The 20,010-nt window shown below is 42.6% G+C and overlaps 1 protein-coding gene across 3 annotated transcripts in view; it reads right to left on the bottom strand.

Annotated features, from left to right (window-relative positions):
* The window catches only part of ARHGEF26 (Rho guanine nucleotide exchange factor 26), an 81,656-nt gene that overhangs the window by 12,893 nt on the left and 48,753 nt on the right, over positions 1 to 20,010 (bottom strand). For all 3 annotated transcript variants that reach the window (XM_074834412.1, XM_074834415.1, XM_074834413.1), the window contains exons 7-10: positions 8,642 to 8,794; positions 8,046 to 8,175; positions 6,604 to 6,678; positions 4,813 to 4,902 (exon numbers count right to left, since the gene is read on the bottom strand). In XM_074834412.1, coding sequence (XP_074690513.1) covers positions 4,813 to 4,902; positions 6,604 to 6,678; positions 8,046 to 8,175; positions 8,642 to 8,794 — 448 coding nt within the window. The remainder of the gene's footprint in view (positions 1 to 4,812; positions 4,903 to 6,603; positions 6,679 to 8,045; positions 8,176 to 8,641; positions 8,795 to 20,010) is intronic.

Below are 20,010 nucleotides of genomic sequence, written 5' to 3' on the forward strand. Positions count from 1 at the left end.
AAGCATTCCTTTGTTAAGCATGTACGAACACTACATTCTCCTCCAGGTACCTCACAGCTTTTCTACCTGAACAGTTGGAAAGAAAAACTTCAGCTTCTTGTCTCAAACATGGGGCTACTGCCCACTGCGCCTCATTGCAGCCCTAAGGCCAGTTAAAATGCTCCGTGCCTTCCTTCTGAGGGCGTGTTCTGTACCATGCACAGAATAAAAAAAAAGTAAAATCCGTTCACAAGAGAAACACACTGTACAATCCACTCTGAAGTATTCTGTGAGTATGTTAAAACACACAAACAGATTATGGAGATGGCATACAAAATCAGATTGGTCCTAACAGAACATTATTATTATTGAGAGGTTCTTTTTTTGCCTTTAAAAGGTAAGTGAGGAACGCCAGAGGCTTAGCAATCGAATGTGGCAACATCCATTTTCTGCTCTGAGTACACTGAAGTTCCACCACAGCTCTGTGAAAGACCACATAAAGCAGTAGGTGATCTGCTGGGTTTGATTTAGCTGTGCATTTTAATGCCAAAACAGTAATAGTTTGCTCATGACATCAGAAATTCACCAGTGGTTAGAAGGACATGGCTGAAGGTTTTTGAGGACATCTCTTCAGGTACCCACTTGTGCCAGGCCACATTCACAAGTAGTGTCCTTCCTCGGGATGAATTTAACTTTTTTTCCCCCCATCTTCCATTCTGTCAGAAAACGGTGGCTGTTTCATTTGACCACAACTGCTTTGGGACTTGCTACCGCAGCCGAGAGGGCCGGGCCAGTGGGGCTGCTCCGGGCACACTGCTGGAACGAGCCGCGGGCCTGAGCTGGTCAGGGACCCTCTCAGAGCAGAGCCACAGCTCCCCGCACCCACGCCACTGGGTCCCGGAAGAGTCCGTGCGTTTGTGTGAACCTCCACCCCTCAGCTCAAGGTGCAGGTAGGGGTTTGCCACACCAAACCACTTACGTGTTGTCCCTCGATAGCAGGAGGGGAAGTTTTCCAAGTACTTGCTCTTCTCATTAGGAGCTCTTGAAACGTCACACCCTTACCTGTCCCCGTCATCGCGTTACACAAGATGGATGATTAAGGGTACTAGAGCTGCTCTTTATCTAGTTGATACCTAGTGGGTGTAGTTCAACTCTACACGTTCTGTGGAGCAGGATCCCCATTTCTCTCTAGGGCCAGGCCCAGCACCTGCAACTCCTGAAGCAAGGAGAGGATAACAGCTACCTAGTGTGAACTCCAGGCTTTGTTAATCCAAATTATTCCCAACTGTGACAGAAACAGACCCCACAGAAAGACCTTTTGTTTCAAGTGAAATAACTAAATTCTTGTTTCTACTCTCAATGTAACTAGCTTCTGCTTCTCAAACCTCACCACCTTCTTTGCTGCTGGTGCAATGCAGTTTTGGTCTGGCACGATTAGGCTAATGAAGACAACTGCTTTTTTCCCCTCATTTAAAGCACCTTTCACATGCTCCTAAAAAAAAATATTTCTTCATTCAGTTTGTCAGCTGTCTTCTTCATTCTGCATGGGTTGTCTTTTTATATCTTTTAATCACTTTAGCTGCCCTTTACTCAGCTAACTTCAACTTGTCAATACTTGCCCCCCAGTACTTTGCCAAAGCCAAAATACGGTGCTTTGACTGCGATCTTGCTGTTGGAAGAACAAAGTATTAACTCCCTCATTTTATGTGCAGCCACCCCCTTGGTTTTGCATTTTTGAGGTATGATTTTACTGTGACTCTGAAGTGGCACACGACAAAACAATTTTTCCAAAGATGCTTTTTCTGCCACCGTGCAGAGCTCTTCTGCGTGTCTTCCCTCGGGTGGCAGGTCAACACCACAAAGCGTGGCAGCCCTCCGGAACTGCTGCCAATTTGGTACAAATCAAAGCAGCCTTCAACTTTTTCCCTTGCCCCAGGCTGACGCCCCCACACGGCCAGAACAGGCAGTGATGAGTGTCCACCCTCACCCGCAACTAGAACAAAGCCTTGGTCTTACGGGAGCCCCACATCAGGGACCTTCCAAGCCCGTGTTCTTTCAGAGGGACTACTGATAAATACCAACACATTTCATTTATCTGCTATGATTCCTAGGATTTTTGCATTCATGCCACCAAGATAATTTATTGAATTGTGACAAAATTCCTTTGGACATTTCTTCTCAATTAATCTAAACTCACAGACTCTGGTTTGACTTATATGACTTTTTTTGCAGGTTTCTGGTTTTGTATTACCCATGAGTTTATTAAATGTATTTTCTCCTGTATTCTCCAATTTGAAAATGCAGAATTTTGTTTCAAATACATATTTCATAAATAGATTTTTATCCAAGTCTGTTAGTGACTCAGAGTATGTCAATCTGGTTATAAATCACTGTAACTTCACGTTCATTAACTGATACTGTCACTCAGATCAGTGGCCAACTTCGCCTTCTATCAATCCAACCTCATTACTTTCTCCTAGGCCCGTTATCGTGTCATTTTTCGTACAGTCACTTTAGTAATGACACCTCACAGGTTACAACAGGCCAATTTAGCTCAGTGCTCGGATACGACGCCCCCAGAGGAACTCCCAAGCTCCATCACTCAAATCAAATAAAAGTTCTGTATCAACATTCGGCTTTAAAAAACCTGGCGCACTTTCAATCAAAACTCTGTTGGTTCAGTGTCTTCAAGTAGCATGAAAATGGACTGAAGCAAATGGGCTTTTACATTTCCTGAATTGCCGTGATGGCTCCACGCGACAGCACAGGAACCTGCAACATCAGCCCAGACCCTCAGTCACACCATCGCGCTTTTTGGGACTTCACAAAATTGAAAGACTTTGGGCTAGATGGTCCTTGAACAAGGAAGTCAAACAAGTTTGTTTCATGAAAACAAAAGCATGTTCGCAGAAAAATCCCACAATTTTTCTGGTGCTAAATATGAAAAATTTAAGAATAAAACCTTCTGAATCTAAACTACAAATTAAATTCTACAGATTAGCTATGGACAAAAGTGACATAATATTTAAGTAGCTTCTCTTGTACTCCCGTGAAATGCTACTGTAAACAAAAATCCCCAAACACTGTGAGGCTGAGCAAGAACAGAAATATTTTACCTGATTTATAATGGTTATAAACCAGAATTATAGCACCATGGTGATTGTTTTACAGACAAAAAGTACTTAAAAAAATTTCTATTTGAGGACGAACTAAAAACTCCTCTAATCTGAACTCCAAGTGTGTTCACCATATTTCCCTAATTGACTATATTCCAGAGGCAGCTTGTTTTTACTTTAACATTAATTTTTCCTTAATTGCCAAAAGAGTACATCATGTATACCATCTCCTTTCTATATACAACAAGCTGTCAGAAGACTTCAAAATGTATTGAAACGTGGCCAAAGCAGTCTTCTATACGCCAGCTGGCAAGCTCTCAAACCACAGATAAGGTCTAAACCACTAAATGGTTATATTTAAGATGCACAAAGGAAAAAAAAACTTGTATAAAAATACAGAAAAACAAATACATAAAGTTGCTGCTAGTCCCATGACAGCGGCGGAGGCTGCCAGCTGCAGCATGTGCAGAGGAGAGTGACACGGGGCCTCTCGGTGCCGCAGAGCAGGGACCGGCTGAGAGGAAACCCTGTAAGTGCTTCAGCACTGCCAGGGGCTTCTCTGGGTCCCAGAACTACGAATGAAACTGCAAAGCAGATCGTCCGGACTCCAGACTACCCACAACTCCATTTTAGACTATCCAAAGACTTGAGACTATTACCTCCGCTGTTAGTTAGCAAATGCAGTGATGGCACTTATTAAGAAGTGTTTTATTTATTGTTGCTGTTATGAATAAATATTATTGTTGTTTTCAGTTTTTAGTCAAAGTTTGAGAATAAAAATAGTTTAGACAAGTTGGAAAACATTGTTTTGGAGACAGTATTTATTTCCTCAAAGACTGACCAAAATTCTTTAAAGAACTGCGTTTTTAAAAACATGAACCTCTACTTACTACATGTACGTTAATCAAAAGATCTTCTCACAAATGAAAGAATACTCATGATGTAACGGTAAGAGACATTATTTATAGAAATGATATTTTAAGAGACATTGAATAGACAAAAGTAAATGTACGTGAAGAAATACCTTGAGAGTACAATAAACCCCCGCTAACTATGACTATGTCTGCTATTTTTTCCTACCAAAAAGACCAATTGTAGAGCCCCCATTTGCAGTGGAGAAAGGCAACAATTCTCACACAAAGGAGGAACAACGCCAGGCGTTCTTCTGCTCTTGTTTTATGAGAGGAGGAAAGAGAGGGACAAAAAAGCCCTTCAAACCCTGCCAGGCCAGAAGGACAGAGGCACAGGCAGAGCAGCGTCAGGTTCTGTGCAAGAACTATGACAAAACCATCACACACATAGTTACCAATTACCTAAACCAGCATAAAACCATAGCGTGGCCGCTGTCACCAGGTACTGTCACTGCACAGGGACAGGGCTTCATCCACAAAGGGAAACCCAGAGAGTGGACAGACCTTATTCTGCAGTAATTTATTCTTTTTAAAAAAATATATATCCTGGTACTCTCTTTCCCTGAGAAGCCTGAACCTGAAGCTCGCTCTGCTGGGTTAGATGCAACAGGCCTTGGCCACTCTCTGCACTTCCAGGGCTTCATCTGTCCCAGAACATGAACTCGTCCTCCTTGCCTGAAATGTCACATCAGTTTTACAGCCTACGCTAATTCCCTTTATGCTGGCAATGAACCTGTCAAACACAATGTGCACTCAAAGCTATTCATATGCTACACAATTTATGGTCAGAAATATCACCATCCTACCTTGATTTTGAATTCCAGCTGGGAGTTAATGGTGTACATCATTTCTGTCCTTTCCATTTTCCGAGCACCTTCGTTGCATAAACGCACCAGCTAGAAACGAGACATTTATTGAACAAGTTTAGTGTACTCAGGACTTGTAATACAAGCTTTTGTTCCTTTATAAAACACATTTCTGGGGAAGCATAAAATACACACAGGAACTGACATTTCCAGGCTGGGGCACAGACATAATGTTTTCAGGACCAGACTGAACGCGGCCCTGAATGACCAGGTGTGACCCGACTGCCTTGAGCCTGGACTGGATGACGATCCCCCTCAACCCAAATCATCCTACGATACTGTGATAATTACTTATTCTTCAGGGAAGTCCAGATGGCACAAAGGTTCAGCCCGAAGTTCTGACTGAGACTGTTACAGCTCTCTGATCCAAGAACCTTCCGCACCGCCCTGTCTTCCATGCACACCCCGCTCGTTCACAGCGGGAACTCCCAATGCAAACGTTACGCTACCGTTGTGTTTAACTAGGGCAAAAAGCACCCCCGGAAAAGTCTGATTGCAGCTGACCCCCAGAATGCAATTTTAGAGCATGCTACAGCTTTGGTGAAGCCTGCACAGGGGGGTGGGGAGCACATAAAAACAGGGGGGCAAAGATGAAAAGGCATGAAAACACGTTCCCCTTCAGCCCGCAACACCGGACACGGACTTCCCAGCACCAACAGGCTTTTCTCCTTTCATAACCAAGCACTTCACACGCCGTACACGGTTCCTACAGAAAAACCCAACTGTGTTGGCAGCAGTACAGTGTTGCCGAGCTTAGGATATTTTCCTAAGCAATAAACAGTAATTTGGGCATAAAAATGATCCCTAGTGGCCTTTCTTAAATAAAACAATTTAGAGTTTTTATGCTTCAGTGCTCTCCCTGTTTGCATTATTTATGGATGAAGAACATCCATTTTTCCCTTAAAGTAGGCAAGAGTGTTCAAGGCCCAAGGTAATATCTAGCCCCAGCATGCAGAGAAAGACTTTTTGTTTTAATAAAGGACGCCCAGTACTTCACGTTTCACAACAGTCTATGATGCACTATAGCTTCCGAAATTCTGAGATCCTGAAAGCAAAAAACAGCCAGTCCTTAGATCCTTAAGCTTTCTTTTCATACCACAATGTTCTGTTTTAAAGAGTTGTCCATTTCCAGGATATAAATATAAAATATAAATGTATATGAATAAATACAAATATATACCCCACCAATTAAAAAGAGTGGGTAATCTGATTGCTCAGGCTCAAACGAAAGGAACCAGAAGTTACTATACCAGTAAGTGCTGTTGAAATTGCCAATCTCTGCCTGGAAAATAGACTTGTGCTCTTCTACCACTACTGATTCTTGGCAAAAAAGCATGACTACAGGAGAACAACTCCGAACAACTGACAGGTGATCTGGTTAACTTGCAATAAAAGCAGGAAGAATGCTTAAATTCGCTTAGAAGATTCAGACTTTCTTTTCTCTACTGTCAGGACAGTGGTTTGGCTTTTTCATACGCATGCTCCACTATACAGCGCTCTGCTGGAGTGTCTGGCAGCAAACAGAATAAATTTGTCCAACTACACAATGAAACAGGTGAACAAAATGAGTAATAAACATGAAAATTAATTCTCAAGTGACTAACAAAACCCAAAAGCAGCCACTTCTCACAGTGGACTTTTGAAGTGACAGAAGCACGCAGTGCAATTTAGGAAGGAAAACGGCCAAAGCAGAAAAAACGCTGCATCCAGATTAAACTTTTGAGAACATACCTTGCTCACTTCTTTCAGAGCTTGCTTGCAGGTCTCATATTTTGATGAATCCTTAGGAGTTTTCTGACAAATAGTCTGAAATAAAATGTCAGCTACCTCAGAGGACTAAGCAGCACAGATTGGAACAAATACAGAGTTTTAGATACAAGTTAACTGAAATCAAAGGGGTGAAGCGTGGGAACACCGGGTCACTTGCGAGTGCTCTGTCTGGCGGAGGAGTGCCTCCCTCGGAAGCTTCTCAGAACAAAGCGAAGCTCTGCCCGTCCTGGCCATCCCCCAGCCATGGGAGAGGCAGGAAAGGGAACGTTTCTGCCATCTTGTCTCTAACTTTTTGCAAACCACAATGAAATCCCCCTGCAGCCACACACAACCAGGCTCTTCCTGCCCCAGTGTTAAGCTTTTCCTGGAAGCTGAAATACCCATTTATGTACAACTGTACCTGCAGGAAGGAAACGGCACCAGATAATGCTGTCTGACCTCTTTGTGGAAGGTATTTCCAATGGATTAACAGAGAAGGCTACAACATGTACCATGGGAAAACATACATAATGCTATTATTTAATGAAAACAAAAGAGCAGGTGGAAGGGATGACAGCTGCAGCATCCCAACAGAGGAAGTGCTGGAAAGTAATGAGAAGTAAATCCGATCTATGAATTACACATGCCAGTTTTACCTACTGACAGAGTTTATTCTTATGAGTTGGAGATGAAGACCTATCAGAAACTGGCATTCTGAATCTAGGACACAGCAGTTAAATCACTTTTTTTGATTGAGAAACAAAAACATCGTAAGATTTTTTACATTAAATTAGTCTTTGGTTTAATTCTGTTCCCTTCTCTCTGAATGTACTTGGAGCGCTACTTCTGGTACTGAAGCCTTAAAAATCAAATTCACTTTGAAGTCTAAGGTTTACACAACCATTTCCAAGAAAAACAAAGAAACAAACAAAACAAAACTGAAATAGTGGAAAACTTGAGAACTGAGTTCATTCTTCAGGGTTATGCTGTGATCCTCTTAACTGCGGGTCCTAACAACCTGCTCCTGAATGTATTTACTGCAGAAGGACCCTTACGTCATCTATAGGATAGGAAGTCTTGTTTTTTCAACTGTAGGGTTTAATTTTAATCCTAACACTAGATACAATTTTGGTGCTAGGTTCCTCCTTGGCTTCAGAATCATTTTGACCCTTTACTGTAAAACTGTTCTATTAGAATGTCTCAATATTTAACTTTTGAATGGGGGATCAGGAGCAGGAGGTACCAGTCACAGGAAGTGAACAAATGCTACGGTGCTTCATGATCAAGGGACCAGTATCTACAGCCCCGCACCTGGTAAAAGAAGATACGAAGAGACTGGAATGAACTAGGAATTGAACATGAAAGAATGCTAACATTAAAAGAACATGCATCAAGGAAAAGTAGGAAAGTAACTCCGTTCTCACATCCATCAGTAAGGGAAGCCGAGTAACTCTCTGCATGGGAAGAATGAGGAAAGAGATCATTGGTAAATTCCGGCAATCTTCATGGGACTCGATTCGTGATAACACCTCTTTAAATGCTGGATTTGTGGCTCTGGGGGAAAAACAGAGGAGAGAAGTAAACAGTTATGTTTTACCAAAGCCTTGTGAAAGTTGCTAAATGTTAAATAAATTATTAATTTATTAATAGGCAAGTGTGATTTGAAGGAGTTATATCAACTAAGCCTTTAGCTTTTATTTACTCAGATGTGCAAGACCAGTATTGATATTTAGAAACCTCAAGTTCTGCCACGCGTGAACGTGAGTGTGAACAGACTCGTGTGTAAGGCACGAGGGAAGTACATCTGCGAGGGGTTAACCCGCCCTCCCCAGTGGAGGGGAACGCCACACGTGGCAGCCTCACCCCAGTGACCTCGGAGGCACTCAGCGGTGAGGCAGGCTCAGGTGTCAGGACACACTGGGTGGGAAGCTGCAGGCTTTGCCCCGAATACCACAGCCTGCTACTCACGCCTACTACAAAGGGGGTGATTTTGCAATCGCATTTTAAAATCGGTTCTTACAGTAATTTCTGCAGTGTTCGCTGCTGATAGACTTCATTGGTGCAGTATTTCACATAGGGATCAAACGTTGAAGAGGTGTGCTTTTCAACTATATCACTAATATCATCGATAAAGATGTTGTTCTGATGTCTTGCTTCAAGTTCTTTAAAGAACCTGTGGAAAAAAAGAGAACAAATTACTTATTTTTACAGAAAAATAGCCGACTTTCTCTCGCAACATTTTACGCTTTACCTGACACAACCCATGACTTCTGTAAGCTAATAACAACTTGAAAGGCTTGTGAAAGGGTGAGATCATCCCTCCTTTGGCAGAACCACACGGGAACCCGTCAGCGACGCCAGTCAGAGGGTGGCAGTGTCACCTGGCAGCGCTCACAGCACCCTGCCAGCACTTACTTCCCCTTCTCTAGCTGCCCAAACCGAAACAGCGTTACTGATCTGGTTAGACCAGAACTTCTAGAAACAGGCTTGGAAAAGAAACAAACAACTTCAAGCACACATTAACACATTTCCTCCTGTAATAAAGGAGGGACAATACCAGAAATGGTCAGTGAGAGAAAGTTGTGAGACTGCTAAACTAAGAACAAAATAATATATAGCAGCCTGAGCTAGACAAGGTGCTCACACACCATATACTTCAATCTGCTGTTGAAACCAAACACAGATTGGAAACAGTGAAAATGGGAACAGAAACCAAAATCCTGAGTTGACTTTTTCCCCTAAACATGCTTGTTCTCAGAACTTCCCTCCTGTTCCTCCTCTGTTCGATGTGCAAGTGCCTTTGGCCTCTGGAAGCTTTCCACTCCTTTTTGCATTTCTAATCTTACCAGAAACCAAAAGCCTTTATTTCTGCGAAGCTCATTAGAAACATCTTACTGTTTGGGGTATCACACAGCTCAGCTATTGCAGGTCACTGGAATGACCTACACTGACAGCAGTGCAATCCTTAAAAATCTGGAAGCTGCTGAGAATCTCTCACATACTCATCTTGCCTGTAGCCTTTACACAAGATGATTCACTAGAGGAATCCTGAACTCCCTAGAGTAAACCAGCCAATAAAAAAATTCTCATATACCACAGGAAAATGAAGGAAATACTTGGAACACATGATCACACATCAAGCTAAAACATTTTGAAACATGTTTTATTTTATTTTGGCCCTTTATTACATTTTCTTATTATTAACTCTGGCTCTTCAAAATCCGTCACCTTGCAGCATTTCATTTAAGTCACCACCAACAGTCCTCCACAGTTTTGTTTTACAGAAAAACCTCAAAAACGTAGGAAGAGCAGAACAGGATGAACAGAAGCTTATCATACAAGTGTTTAACAACATGGGTTAACTAAAATTAAGACACTTTTTCAGGTGTGCTTCAAAGAAGCTGTCCGAATTGAGCGCTTGCCTGATCCTCAATCACACAGTCAGAAGAATCAAGGGTGGGGTTTTTTCATTTTGCATTTTTTGTTTTTGTTTTTTGAAGTTCTGACACATTAACCGCAGGTTGAACTGACTGATGTTTATCAGTATAATCATCTAATGAAAAACAGGACACTGCCTACAACTAGATACAACGCTGTCTACTGCAGCGCAGAGTTTTCTCCTCACTGCCCCTCGTAAACGGTGCAGCAGTACTTTTTAACAGCCTTGCTGCTTTTGGCAAGTAGAGTCCTCCAGCATCCTTCTATCCTCCACCCAGCTTCTTTCAAAGCACAAACCAGTTCAAGTTGTCACTGACTTCTATTATGCTACATATTTGAGTTTTTAGTATCCAGAACAGCACTCACTGGCAAAGTATACTAAGTTGCTATGAGATCTTAAACAATACATGGACAAATACTAAAGTTAACAGTTGTGTGAAATTTCACTGGGGTCCAAGAAGGAAGGGGGGGGGGGGGGGGGGAAGAGAAAAAAAAGCATCTCCAAGTCTACAATTTCTCATGAACCACAACTGCCAGATTTCAACCGCTGACCACCATGAACTGCAGACGACTGGAATTTGTTTCTGCTCTACTCAGACACGTTTAATAGTTGGGAGAACTCAGTGCGCTGCCAATTTTCTTTGCTCAGGAAATTAGGAAATGCCACATTTCTTCCTGCCATACGTTATGGCATGCTGGCAAGGTGTTTGACTATGCTGGGTTAGAACTCCCACTTTCAGAATTTATCTGGGGCTCCACTAATGACATCATCACTCACAGTCGTTGTAAGGAACAGTAAAAATCTTGGATGGTAGAAGATTTAAAAAAGAAAAAAAAAAAAAAACCACACAAACAGAAGAGAGGGACAGAGAGAAGCAGCATACCCAAGTCCCATCCCCCACAACACATACTGTAAGAAATATCACCTCTGGAAGTCATGCATTGGAGTTTCAATCAAAGGTTGTCTTTTTTTGCATCCAATCTGCTAATTACTACATACAATCAGTGAATCAGACGCATCATAAAAACCTTTTACTTAAAATTTTAGGACATATTCTGTCAAAGATTAGTACTGAGTGATTGAGTGATTCAATTCAATTTAACCAACTACGAATTAGTCGTGCTGTGTGACTTTTTCTGCTTAATACCAGAAGGGTTTATTTAAAGCATTTGTTTCTGTTAACCCGAACGTTTCTGGTTAAAGCCAATTAAGTGAAAGTCAAACAGCATCATAAGACAGCATTTGATTTCTCTCATCTTGCCCTTATTTGTTTAAAAGAAAAGTTCAATTTGTAATACTCTGAAACTCCCCCTCCCAAAAAGGCTACATGCCAAATTTAGAAATGCAGGTTGAATTAATTTCCGTTTTTTTCTTTTCCTAGCCCAAGATCTACAAATAGGAGAGATCTCACCAACACTGGAGTCTGCCCTGTCCTTATGATGAAAGTTTCCTCCCTAATGTTGGTGGCTCCTGCTAAGGGTGTTCCCAGGTCCTTAGGCAGCTCATTAACAAACTGGTAATCACCACCAGCAGCAATGTCCTGATACTGCTCAGGCAATTCTCTTAAGCCAGTTTTTCCTACCCATTGCCACCGCTTTCATCAATGACTGATCCCCACAACCTCCTCAAAAGCTCTGGTTACTTCAGCTGTATAAACACAAGTGTGCAGTGGTACGTGCACAACGTTCCGCACTACTCCATACAATTCACCTTTGTAAGGCCTACGCTGTGGCTCACCATGGCCAAACTCCCAGCAACATCACAGAGTTCTGCTGAAACAGATGCCACAAAGAAATACACAAAGTAAATGCCCTAGTATCAATCATTTTGGTCAACGTTTCTTCTCACCATTTACTCTCCCTTCACCCCTAGGTAAAGATATGAACTGAGCAGGACTCACATTCTTATGAATACTGTATTTTCCTACCTGGATATTCCAAGATTAGATTGCACTGGATTAAAAAAACCTAATTAGGCCAGGTAAAAGAGGTTTTAACTAGGCAGGCCAAATTAGAGTTAGGAAAACTATTATCTTACAGAATCAGTTACTAACCTGGAGCAAAAAGCATGTAGAATCAAACCACAGCACGTAAAAGGAATATATAGAAAGGTCAGAGGTACCACAAAAATCCAAGTAGATTATCTACATCAAGGGTCACTACAGAAGACAAGCGATGGCAAAGCCCTTCTGGCAAGTGCGACTGGGAAATAACTGACTGGTGAAGATCTATCCAAAACAGATGTGGAACACCAGCTGTCACCAGAACCAGGTGATCAGCACCCAAGAGAGCGAAGAGGAAAAAAAATTCTCATCTAATACTATGCAATCATTTTATTCTGTTTGCAGAATGACAGAACACACAGAATAGCACTACCAGGCTGGTGGGAGGGACACATGGTATCAACCATTATGGTTTTCTGTATGGGTTACATACCAGTCATAGAATCAAGGTTCTCAACCATTTATCTGGCCTTTTTCCTACTGCTTTCGGCACTAATTTTTTATCTCCTCACAGGTCCACATAATTCCCCATCACTAACCGTTCCAGACAGCGCTGTTGTTCCTCTGTCAGATGCCACAGCCACTGAAAATACCAGTCCGTTGCCACCAAAGCCATTCTGGATGTGGAAGTGAACTGCAGGCTGGCTTGCAGAGCACTTGTTTGAAGTTCGTTATTATTATCCTTGCTTAATGATGTTTTCAAAGTTATAACAACCTACATGTCCGGCATGAAGAAGATTATAATGCAGATTTAGCTTCATAGCGATGTTGCTGCTGACACACTACCAGTAACAGAAAAAAGCCACTGGAGTGGAAGCAAGAACAATTTAGCTTCCTCCTCTTAGAGATAAGGGAACAGGAAAAACTAGTACCAATTTCAGATAACTTCAGATAAAAGTAATAAAAATTTCTGAGTCGCCTATCCAGATCTGAATATTCTCATCAGGAACAGAAGCTTAACATCTGCACCACAATTTTTTTTTGGGGGGGTGGGGGCGTGTGGAGTGGAGATTTTAAATAGTAAAAATGGGAAAAATTACAGTCTTATTTCCATAGAATGTTTATGCTGAATCACAAATCAGAGCCCATAGCAAAAGAATGGCTAAAAAGAGAGTGATTAAAGTGAAGGATTGCATCCACAGATGTCTGAAATTAATGTTTGTTATGGGAGTTACCACAATCTAAATAATGGAAAACAATACATACAGATATATTTATAACATCAAACCCTTCAAAGCTAATAGCCCATAAAAATACCTTCTATTAAGCAATATCCACTGAGCAACTACAAAGCCAAACAAGAGGAAAAAAAAAAAAAAAAAGACCCTGACAGCCTATTCCTTCACTCTGCAACAAATTGGAACAACTTTCAGCAGGCCTACCCATAAGTAACTGTACTAATGGCAAGCCACTTGCCTTTTCAACTATTTATAGTATTCTGGCAGAAATCCAGAACAATAAAAGGCCATGGCAACCTTGCCAATATATTCTGTTACAGCCAGATTCTTGAGGTAGCGGGTAAGTGCTCACAGCATCTAGCTCAATGGTATGCATTTCAGAAAAACAGATCTTGATTCAACCAATTAATACCCACTGACAAATGAACCCACAAAGAACACACTGTGGCACTAGAAATGTAAATCTTTTTGATAGATTATGAAGATATCACAACAGCAGTGTCCATTTTAAAAACCTTTCCCATGCTGAACACAGTAATGCTTTTTATAGCGCTGAGACGCAGCAGGATGCTTCTGCCTGTCTCCCCGAGTCTGAAAAGTCACCTACATTCTCATTTGTCACAGGACAAAGTGATCTCTTGCATGTCACAATGAATTTACAAATCATTTTGTGAAGCCTTCTAGCAACAGGGATGAGGCCACTCCCATATAACACTTTTGCTAGAACAGCCAAAGTAACGAACAGGGCAAGCAAAGACCTCCGAGAACAACTGGACGCGTAACTCGTCTCAGGCTCTACAAACCCAGGCTGTCACCCGCGATCCCGAGCTTCCCGGTATCCGAGGGTCGGCACTAGCAAATACTGGTGGTGTTACTATTTGCAAGAGAACTAATCCATCTTAATATCCAGGAAGGAAGTTTTTTAACATAAAAGTATGAAGCATACAAAAACATAAATCCAGTATTGCTTAGTCTTGAGTGAAGTGTATCAGCCAGGGAACTCTCCACCAGAGTCTGGAAATAACAGTGATTTATAGAGTGCCCAGGAAACTCTCCAGAGGAAATGACAAATTCCAGACTTTATTTCAAATGAGGAATTCCCCCATCAGGCTCCTGCCCCCTCCCTCTCAGAGCCCAGCGGGTACCGCCGCGGGCAGCCCTGCGCCAGAGGGAGACCGCAAACACTCCCAGGTTCATCTTCCTCCCACAGGCGCCCGCGCCAAGTTGGCAGCCACCTGACCTCCACAACCGAGGGAACGCAAGTTCAGAGTGCAAGCGTCTTGATCACCACGACAGCGTTTTACAGCCCTGCGCAGGGGCTGCTCAGAGCAGAGCAGCAGCGCCCGGCACGGGAGAGGCCAAGGGGCAGGAGACAGCGCTGCCAGAGACGGCTCAGCCCAGCCTCAGGTACTGCTGGAACTCCCTCTGCGCCAGTGCAGGCACTTCAGCCTCTCTCCTACACATCTGTAGAAGTTATCCGGGGCAGCAAACCATCACAATGCTTAAAGGGGAGGAAGCTGCTGCTCATAAAGCCGCTTTTCCTATAAAATGTACAAATAAGCGTCTGCACACACGATCTTCATGTTGATACAGCCCCATACACAGCAGGAGTCACACCAGGGCACGCGGGACGGCAGACACCCCCCGTGGGCAGGCAAGCTTTCCCAGCTATGAATGGTGCACAGACCAGCCCCTGCAGGCTGGAGTAATGTGGAGCAACTCGTCTATCTGCAATAAAAGCTTTCATCTCGTGAATTTGAGGTTTAAAATCTCATTTAAACAAAGCACACTGACCAGTGATACATGAGAGGAGGCAAGGCAACATACATATATCCTCCCACTGTGACAGCCTTGCTAAACACAGGTATTTCTAGGCTTACTAACAACTTGGTGCCTTTTCAAAAATATACATTCTTTTTAAGCAAAAAGGGCAGTGGCAGTTCTCTGAAACCAGACTGACCGCTTGAAAACTTATCACTCAGTGTCTACTAAGAAAGGCTGCTTCTTCATTCCTTATCAGTCTCTGCACAAGGAAAGCATAGATGCAAGTTTGATCAACCATTGCACATTCATCCACTTTGGTAGTAAAGAAATACGCAGATAAATACAGTTTTCCTCTTTTGTGCTTCCTACAGCAACAGCAAATTTGAAAATTGGCAAAAGATTCGTAAGCTGCTACTAGAACAAACCCTGCAAGACCCAACAACAAAGCACAACTGCTTGAGGGGAACTGTGTGGGCACTGAGCTTCAGATGATCATGACAGTCATGCTCTGCAGGAAAGGCCACATGAACACCTACTGCTTACATAGCTTTTGGGTTACAGCTGGAAGGCTTTAGAGATTTTTAAGTACCTTTGTTCTACTCTCCTTAAACACAAATGTTCACATGAGTAATTCTCTACGCAGAGGTTATGCTACAGAAGAGCCAGAGGCTCCAAGAAGTCAGCTACGAATGTTGCTGTGCAGTTTGTTTTTTTTTTTTCTTTTTAAACAGAGAATATGTTTACATAATATACAGATAGGTTTCAGTACCAATAAATATTATGGCAGCTGGCAGCTTCATGCCACAGTTCTGGCGATGCCAGCTTCCACAGCTCTTGCCCAACTTATTCTTTCCTTCTCCTACCACGCTCTTACAGGTACGTCACTGCAATTGCTTGTGGGCTGACACTTGATGAGATCAGGGAACTGCTCAGACGGGGATGTGAGAGAGGTGAGAGAAAGAAAACTCTGACCAGGATTGTTTAGTGGGTTATTTTTCAGCTACATCTCATCTGGCTGGCAGCTGGCTGAACTGAGGGAACAATGGGGAAAGGGAAAACCTCCAGGCACCACTAGCACCAAAACCCGACCTTTTACATCAGTTTGCAAAGATAAAGGATACAAATAAACTCACTCTACTCTGCTGGTCCTACAACAGCCCTCTACAACAGAGAGGGCTGTTATGACTCTTGGTTAAACTCACAACTTTAGGGCCTTTCGTCTAGAATATCGTTTCAATCCCTGTTTCAAACAACATGTCATCTCAAAACGAGTTATTTTTATTTGATGCCAAAACTATCTGCTGCTGGATAACACAAACCATTTTAAGTCACTGGTGAGGGAAGATTTGGGGTTTGGGTGGTGTTTTTTTTTCTTTTAAGAAACTATATTGTTAACGTTAAAAACAGTCATTAGAAGACCATTAGGTAGACAAGTATCAGTTCCCAGGCTGAGGACCTCAGCTAGAAAAAGTATCTCCAAAAGTACTTAATTGTAGAAGTAAAGGCAAAACTGAGCACAAAGTCCTAGACCAAGGACCAGCAGAAAAGTTTTGAAAAGTAATCTAATTACAAGAGGAAAAGTTCCAAGGGGACCTGACAGTGAGTGTCTCCTTACAAGAATCTGGGACACTGAGTAACATACCATCTGTGCTGCACTTCCACAGGAAGATAAATTGACAGTACAGAGCTGCAGAGTCTTAAATTTTCCAGAAAGGGACACAAGGACAATTAATTTGTCAAAATAATTTTGGTAGTAATACAACACACAAAGAATACTGAGAGGACAGTGTGCAGATGCAGTTTTAAATACAAGCATAGACAGGCAAGAAAAAATTACTAGAATTCTCTATAGAGAAAAGTAAAACAAAGATTCTAATGAGTACTCAAAAATACCACTTTTGTAAATCTAAAACAGAAACTGAATTACCTTTCATCTGACAAACACTGTTAATATCATCAAGCTTCAGCCACCACAACTAAAAATCAATAAAAACACTCACCGACAATCATGTGGTTGAGGTGCCACAGCAACTGTAACTGGTATCTCACAGCCCTGGGTGCTCTGCCAGCTCTTTTACTGAACCTTTTCCCAAGAAACGCACATGTTACCACTCTCTATTCCCTGACATCTGCTGTCAGTCCAGTTTCAGAGAGATAAGGAAGTAGAATCATGTTTTGCAGGGAAGTAAGAAGACAACCCAGAGACGGTATTACATGGGAGAGATTGTGAAGGCCTTAAGAGAAAACCAGAGAGTAACAGAAAGCAGCCAAGCGGCTGAAGGTGCATCGTGTGTCTTTTCAGGTGAACTCAACCCCACCACAGAAGTTTAAATCAACCTGTCCACAGAGGAGAGTTGAGCAGAACTGTTCTTCAATTCCTTCCTCCCCTGGCATGCAAATTCTTGAGAATACTGCACTCGTTCTTTCAGGGAAGGTAGGGGAGAAAAAGAATGTTTTGAAAAACACCCTAATTTACTCTCGAAAACTCTTGAGTAAAACTCATCAAAAGAATGGGTTCCCTCTGTCCTGCAGTCAGTAACGAGAGGACCTCCCTCTGCTACTCTTGACCTTGGCAAACGGTGCTCATTTAGGTTTTGATCACATGGTAAAAAGAGCTGACACATACAGGGTACATCTACACTGCCAAATAAAACCCCCCCAACGAAACACTTGCTGTACATCATGTAATCCTTCAGAAACAATGCCCTGGAGGGTCCGCTCTGAGCACTGCAGGAGACTGCAGCCCCAGGGATCTGGCAAACATCAGCAAATCACTTGCCTTGATTTACTACATAGTGTCTATTTTAATTAGCAAAATAAGTAAACACAAACATCAACATGATCCAAAGGTCTCCTTAAAAGATCACACCACCTAATACTATTTTAAAGGGATTAAACGGTGTCTATGCAAAGCTTGACAAGCATTTCAAGATCTGCTGGGTAAAACACCGTGGAGGCAAGATGCTAAACACATGGTTACATGGTCAGTATTTAAATGACAGCACAAATGACCCCTGTGATACAAAAGATTTTCTGGAGAAATACAAGTTTTATGCAACTAATATTTAATTTTCATATATCCAGCACTGGAAAAAAAGAACCATAAAGACAGTTTAAGTTTTATGCTTATGTTGGTGTTTCTTGAAGATACAACACAAGCCATTAGAGTGACAAAGTAAGGCAAGTTTACTCTGGGTTCTAGTCCCATCTGGTTTTAATAACTGACTTCAAGCTCAGGCTGAATTCCCTGGTAACCCACACACAACTGCACATGCCCTCCACCAACACTTGCTGCGCCGTACACAGCGTTACTGAAGATTCTCAGATGGCCTCACCAAAAGTGATCTTTTACAACACCTCTGAGCAGGCCTGAAGGCAAAGATAAGGAGGCCTGAGCAGAGACTGTGCTATATTTAATTTCACAGATGATCGTGCAAGTCAGAGACAAGCAAATTGTGACTAGATTCAGTTTTCTTTACAATGAGCTGGCATTCTCAGAGGGGCACCTGGAATGGAGAACGCAATGGACAGCGTGAAGAGGACTTTGCACAGGATGGAAGGGAACATACTGAAAAACACTCCACTACTCCACCAATGTTCTATTAAAACACTGACTGTTCTCAGAAAAATCTTTTAGGAGTTAAACCCATCCCCACTGGCACACCCCCCCCACCCCCAAGCTCACTATCAACAGTAAATATCTTGGGCTAAGAAACTTTTTCATATGTACCAGCCAAGAAAGTGCCTCCCTGCTTCGGTGCAAGCTGTGCCTGCGGGTGACACGTCAGAGCCAGGGGAGAGGTCAGCTCGGGGACCAGAGCCCGGGTCACCAAGGAGGGCAGCACAGCGGCGGGGGGAGAGCTGGCTCACACACAGACTGCGCCATCATGCTCCAGCCTCCCTGGCAGAGCCACTGCAGCCCGAGGATCTTCCTACTGTGTCCTTCCTCCTCCTCCACTTCGCAACCACTGGCAACAGCTGAGTCTATTTATACAGCATGAAAATACAACATGAAGGTGATGGATGGAAATCTGCAAGTTTGGGGTATTCTTTTCAATATGTTGAAGTGAATAATTAGAAGCTAAAGGCTTATTGTATGTTCTGGAAAACTAGGTATCTTCTTCGAGGGCACTTTTTATATAGGTAATTGACAGGTATTTACTACGTTAAGTATTACACAATGCATATATATGTATAAAATTTTCCAAACTCATTTTAAAAAAAGCGTTCTTTCCCTTAAGTTCTGTTCAACCAAGAAAATGAGCTGAGGGAAGCATGATTCTGTTCAGATTTGCTGTTCCCAGGTGCTGAAGTCATGTATCTAATCTTGTCTCCAATAAGGAAGCTGAATTGTACAAGAACAATCACTGGGTCAGGAGTGCAAGTACCAACTGCCTATTATTTTAAAGTTCCTGTTTACCAACGCTGGTAGTCATTTGCAAAGAAACAGCCCAGGTCAACCTAGAGAGTTATTTCAGCTGCCAGAAGAACGCTCTAAACAAATAATTGCTAGATATTAAAGCCAGAGTTCAGCAATGAGCACCGATGTTGGAACAAACCATAAAGGAAGCAATCTGAGGAAACGCAAGGATACATGCACTGTCCCAAGTGATACAAATCCATAACTGTGCTCCATGGGCACTCAAAAGTTAAAGAAAATGGTATTTTGGACTCCCTGCTCTACAATACGTCCTCCAGAATCCCTGGAATCTCCCGACAATCAAAAAAGGCCCCATGGGCAGTAAAAGCGGATGATGCAGCAACGCTGGGAGAAAGGCACAAGCCACAAACAGTACATTTAGCAACACCCCGAAAACCCCGGCAGCACGTACAGACTGAGTGCTCACCAGCCCCCGCTGCGGGTCAGGGCAAGGCACCAGCCCCTGCAGAGAGCCACGGGTGCCCCATGTCCTGCTTTCACATCCACTGCGAGGATTCTTCTCCCTCTTGTTCCCGTTACTCTGCCCACCATATCCAACTTAGGCACTCAGCCTTACTGATAAGGA

This window comes from Strix aluco, chromosome 9 (genome assembly GCF_031877795.1).
Source record: "Strix aluco isolate bStrAlu1 chromosome 9, bStrAlu1.hap1, whole genome shotgun sequence".
Lineage (NCBI taxonomy): Eukaryota > Metazoa > Chordata > Aves > Strigiformes > Strigidae > Strix > Strix aluco.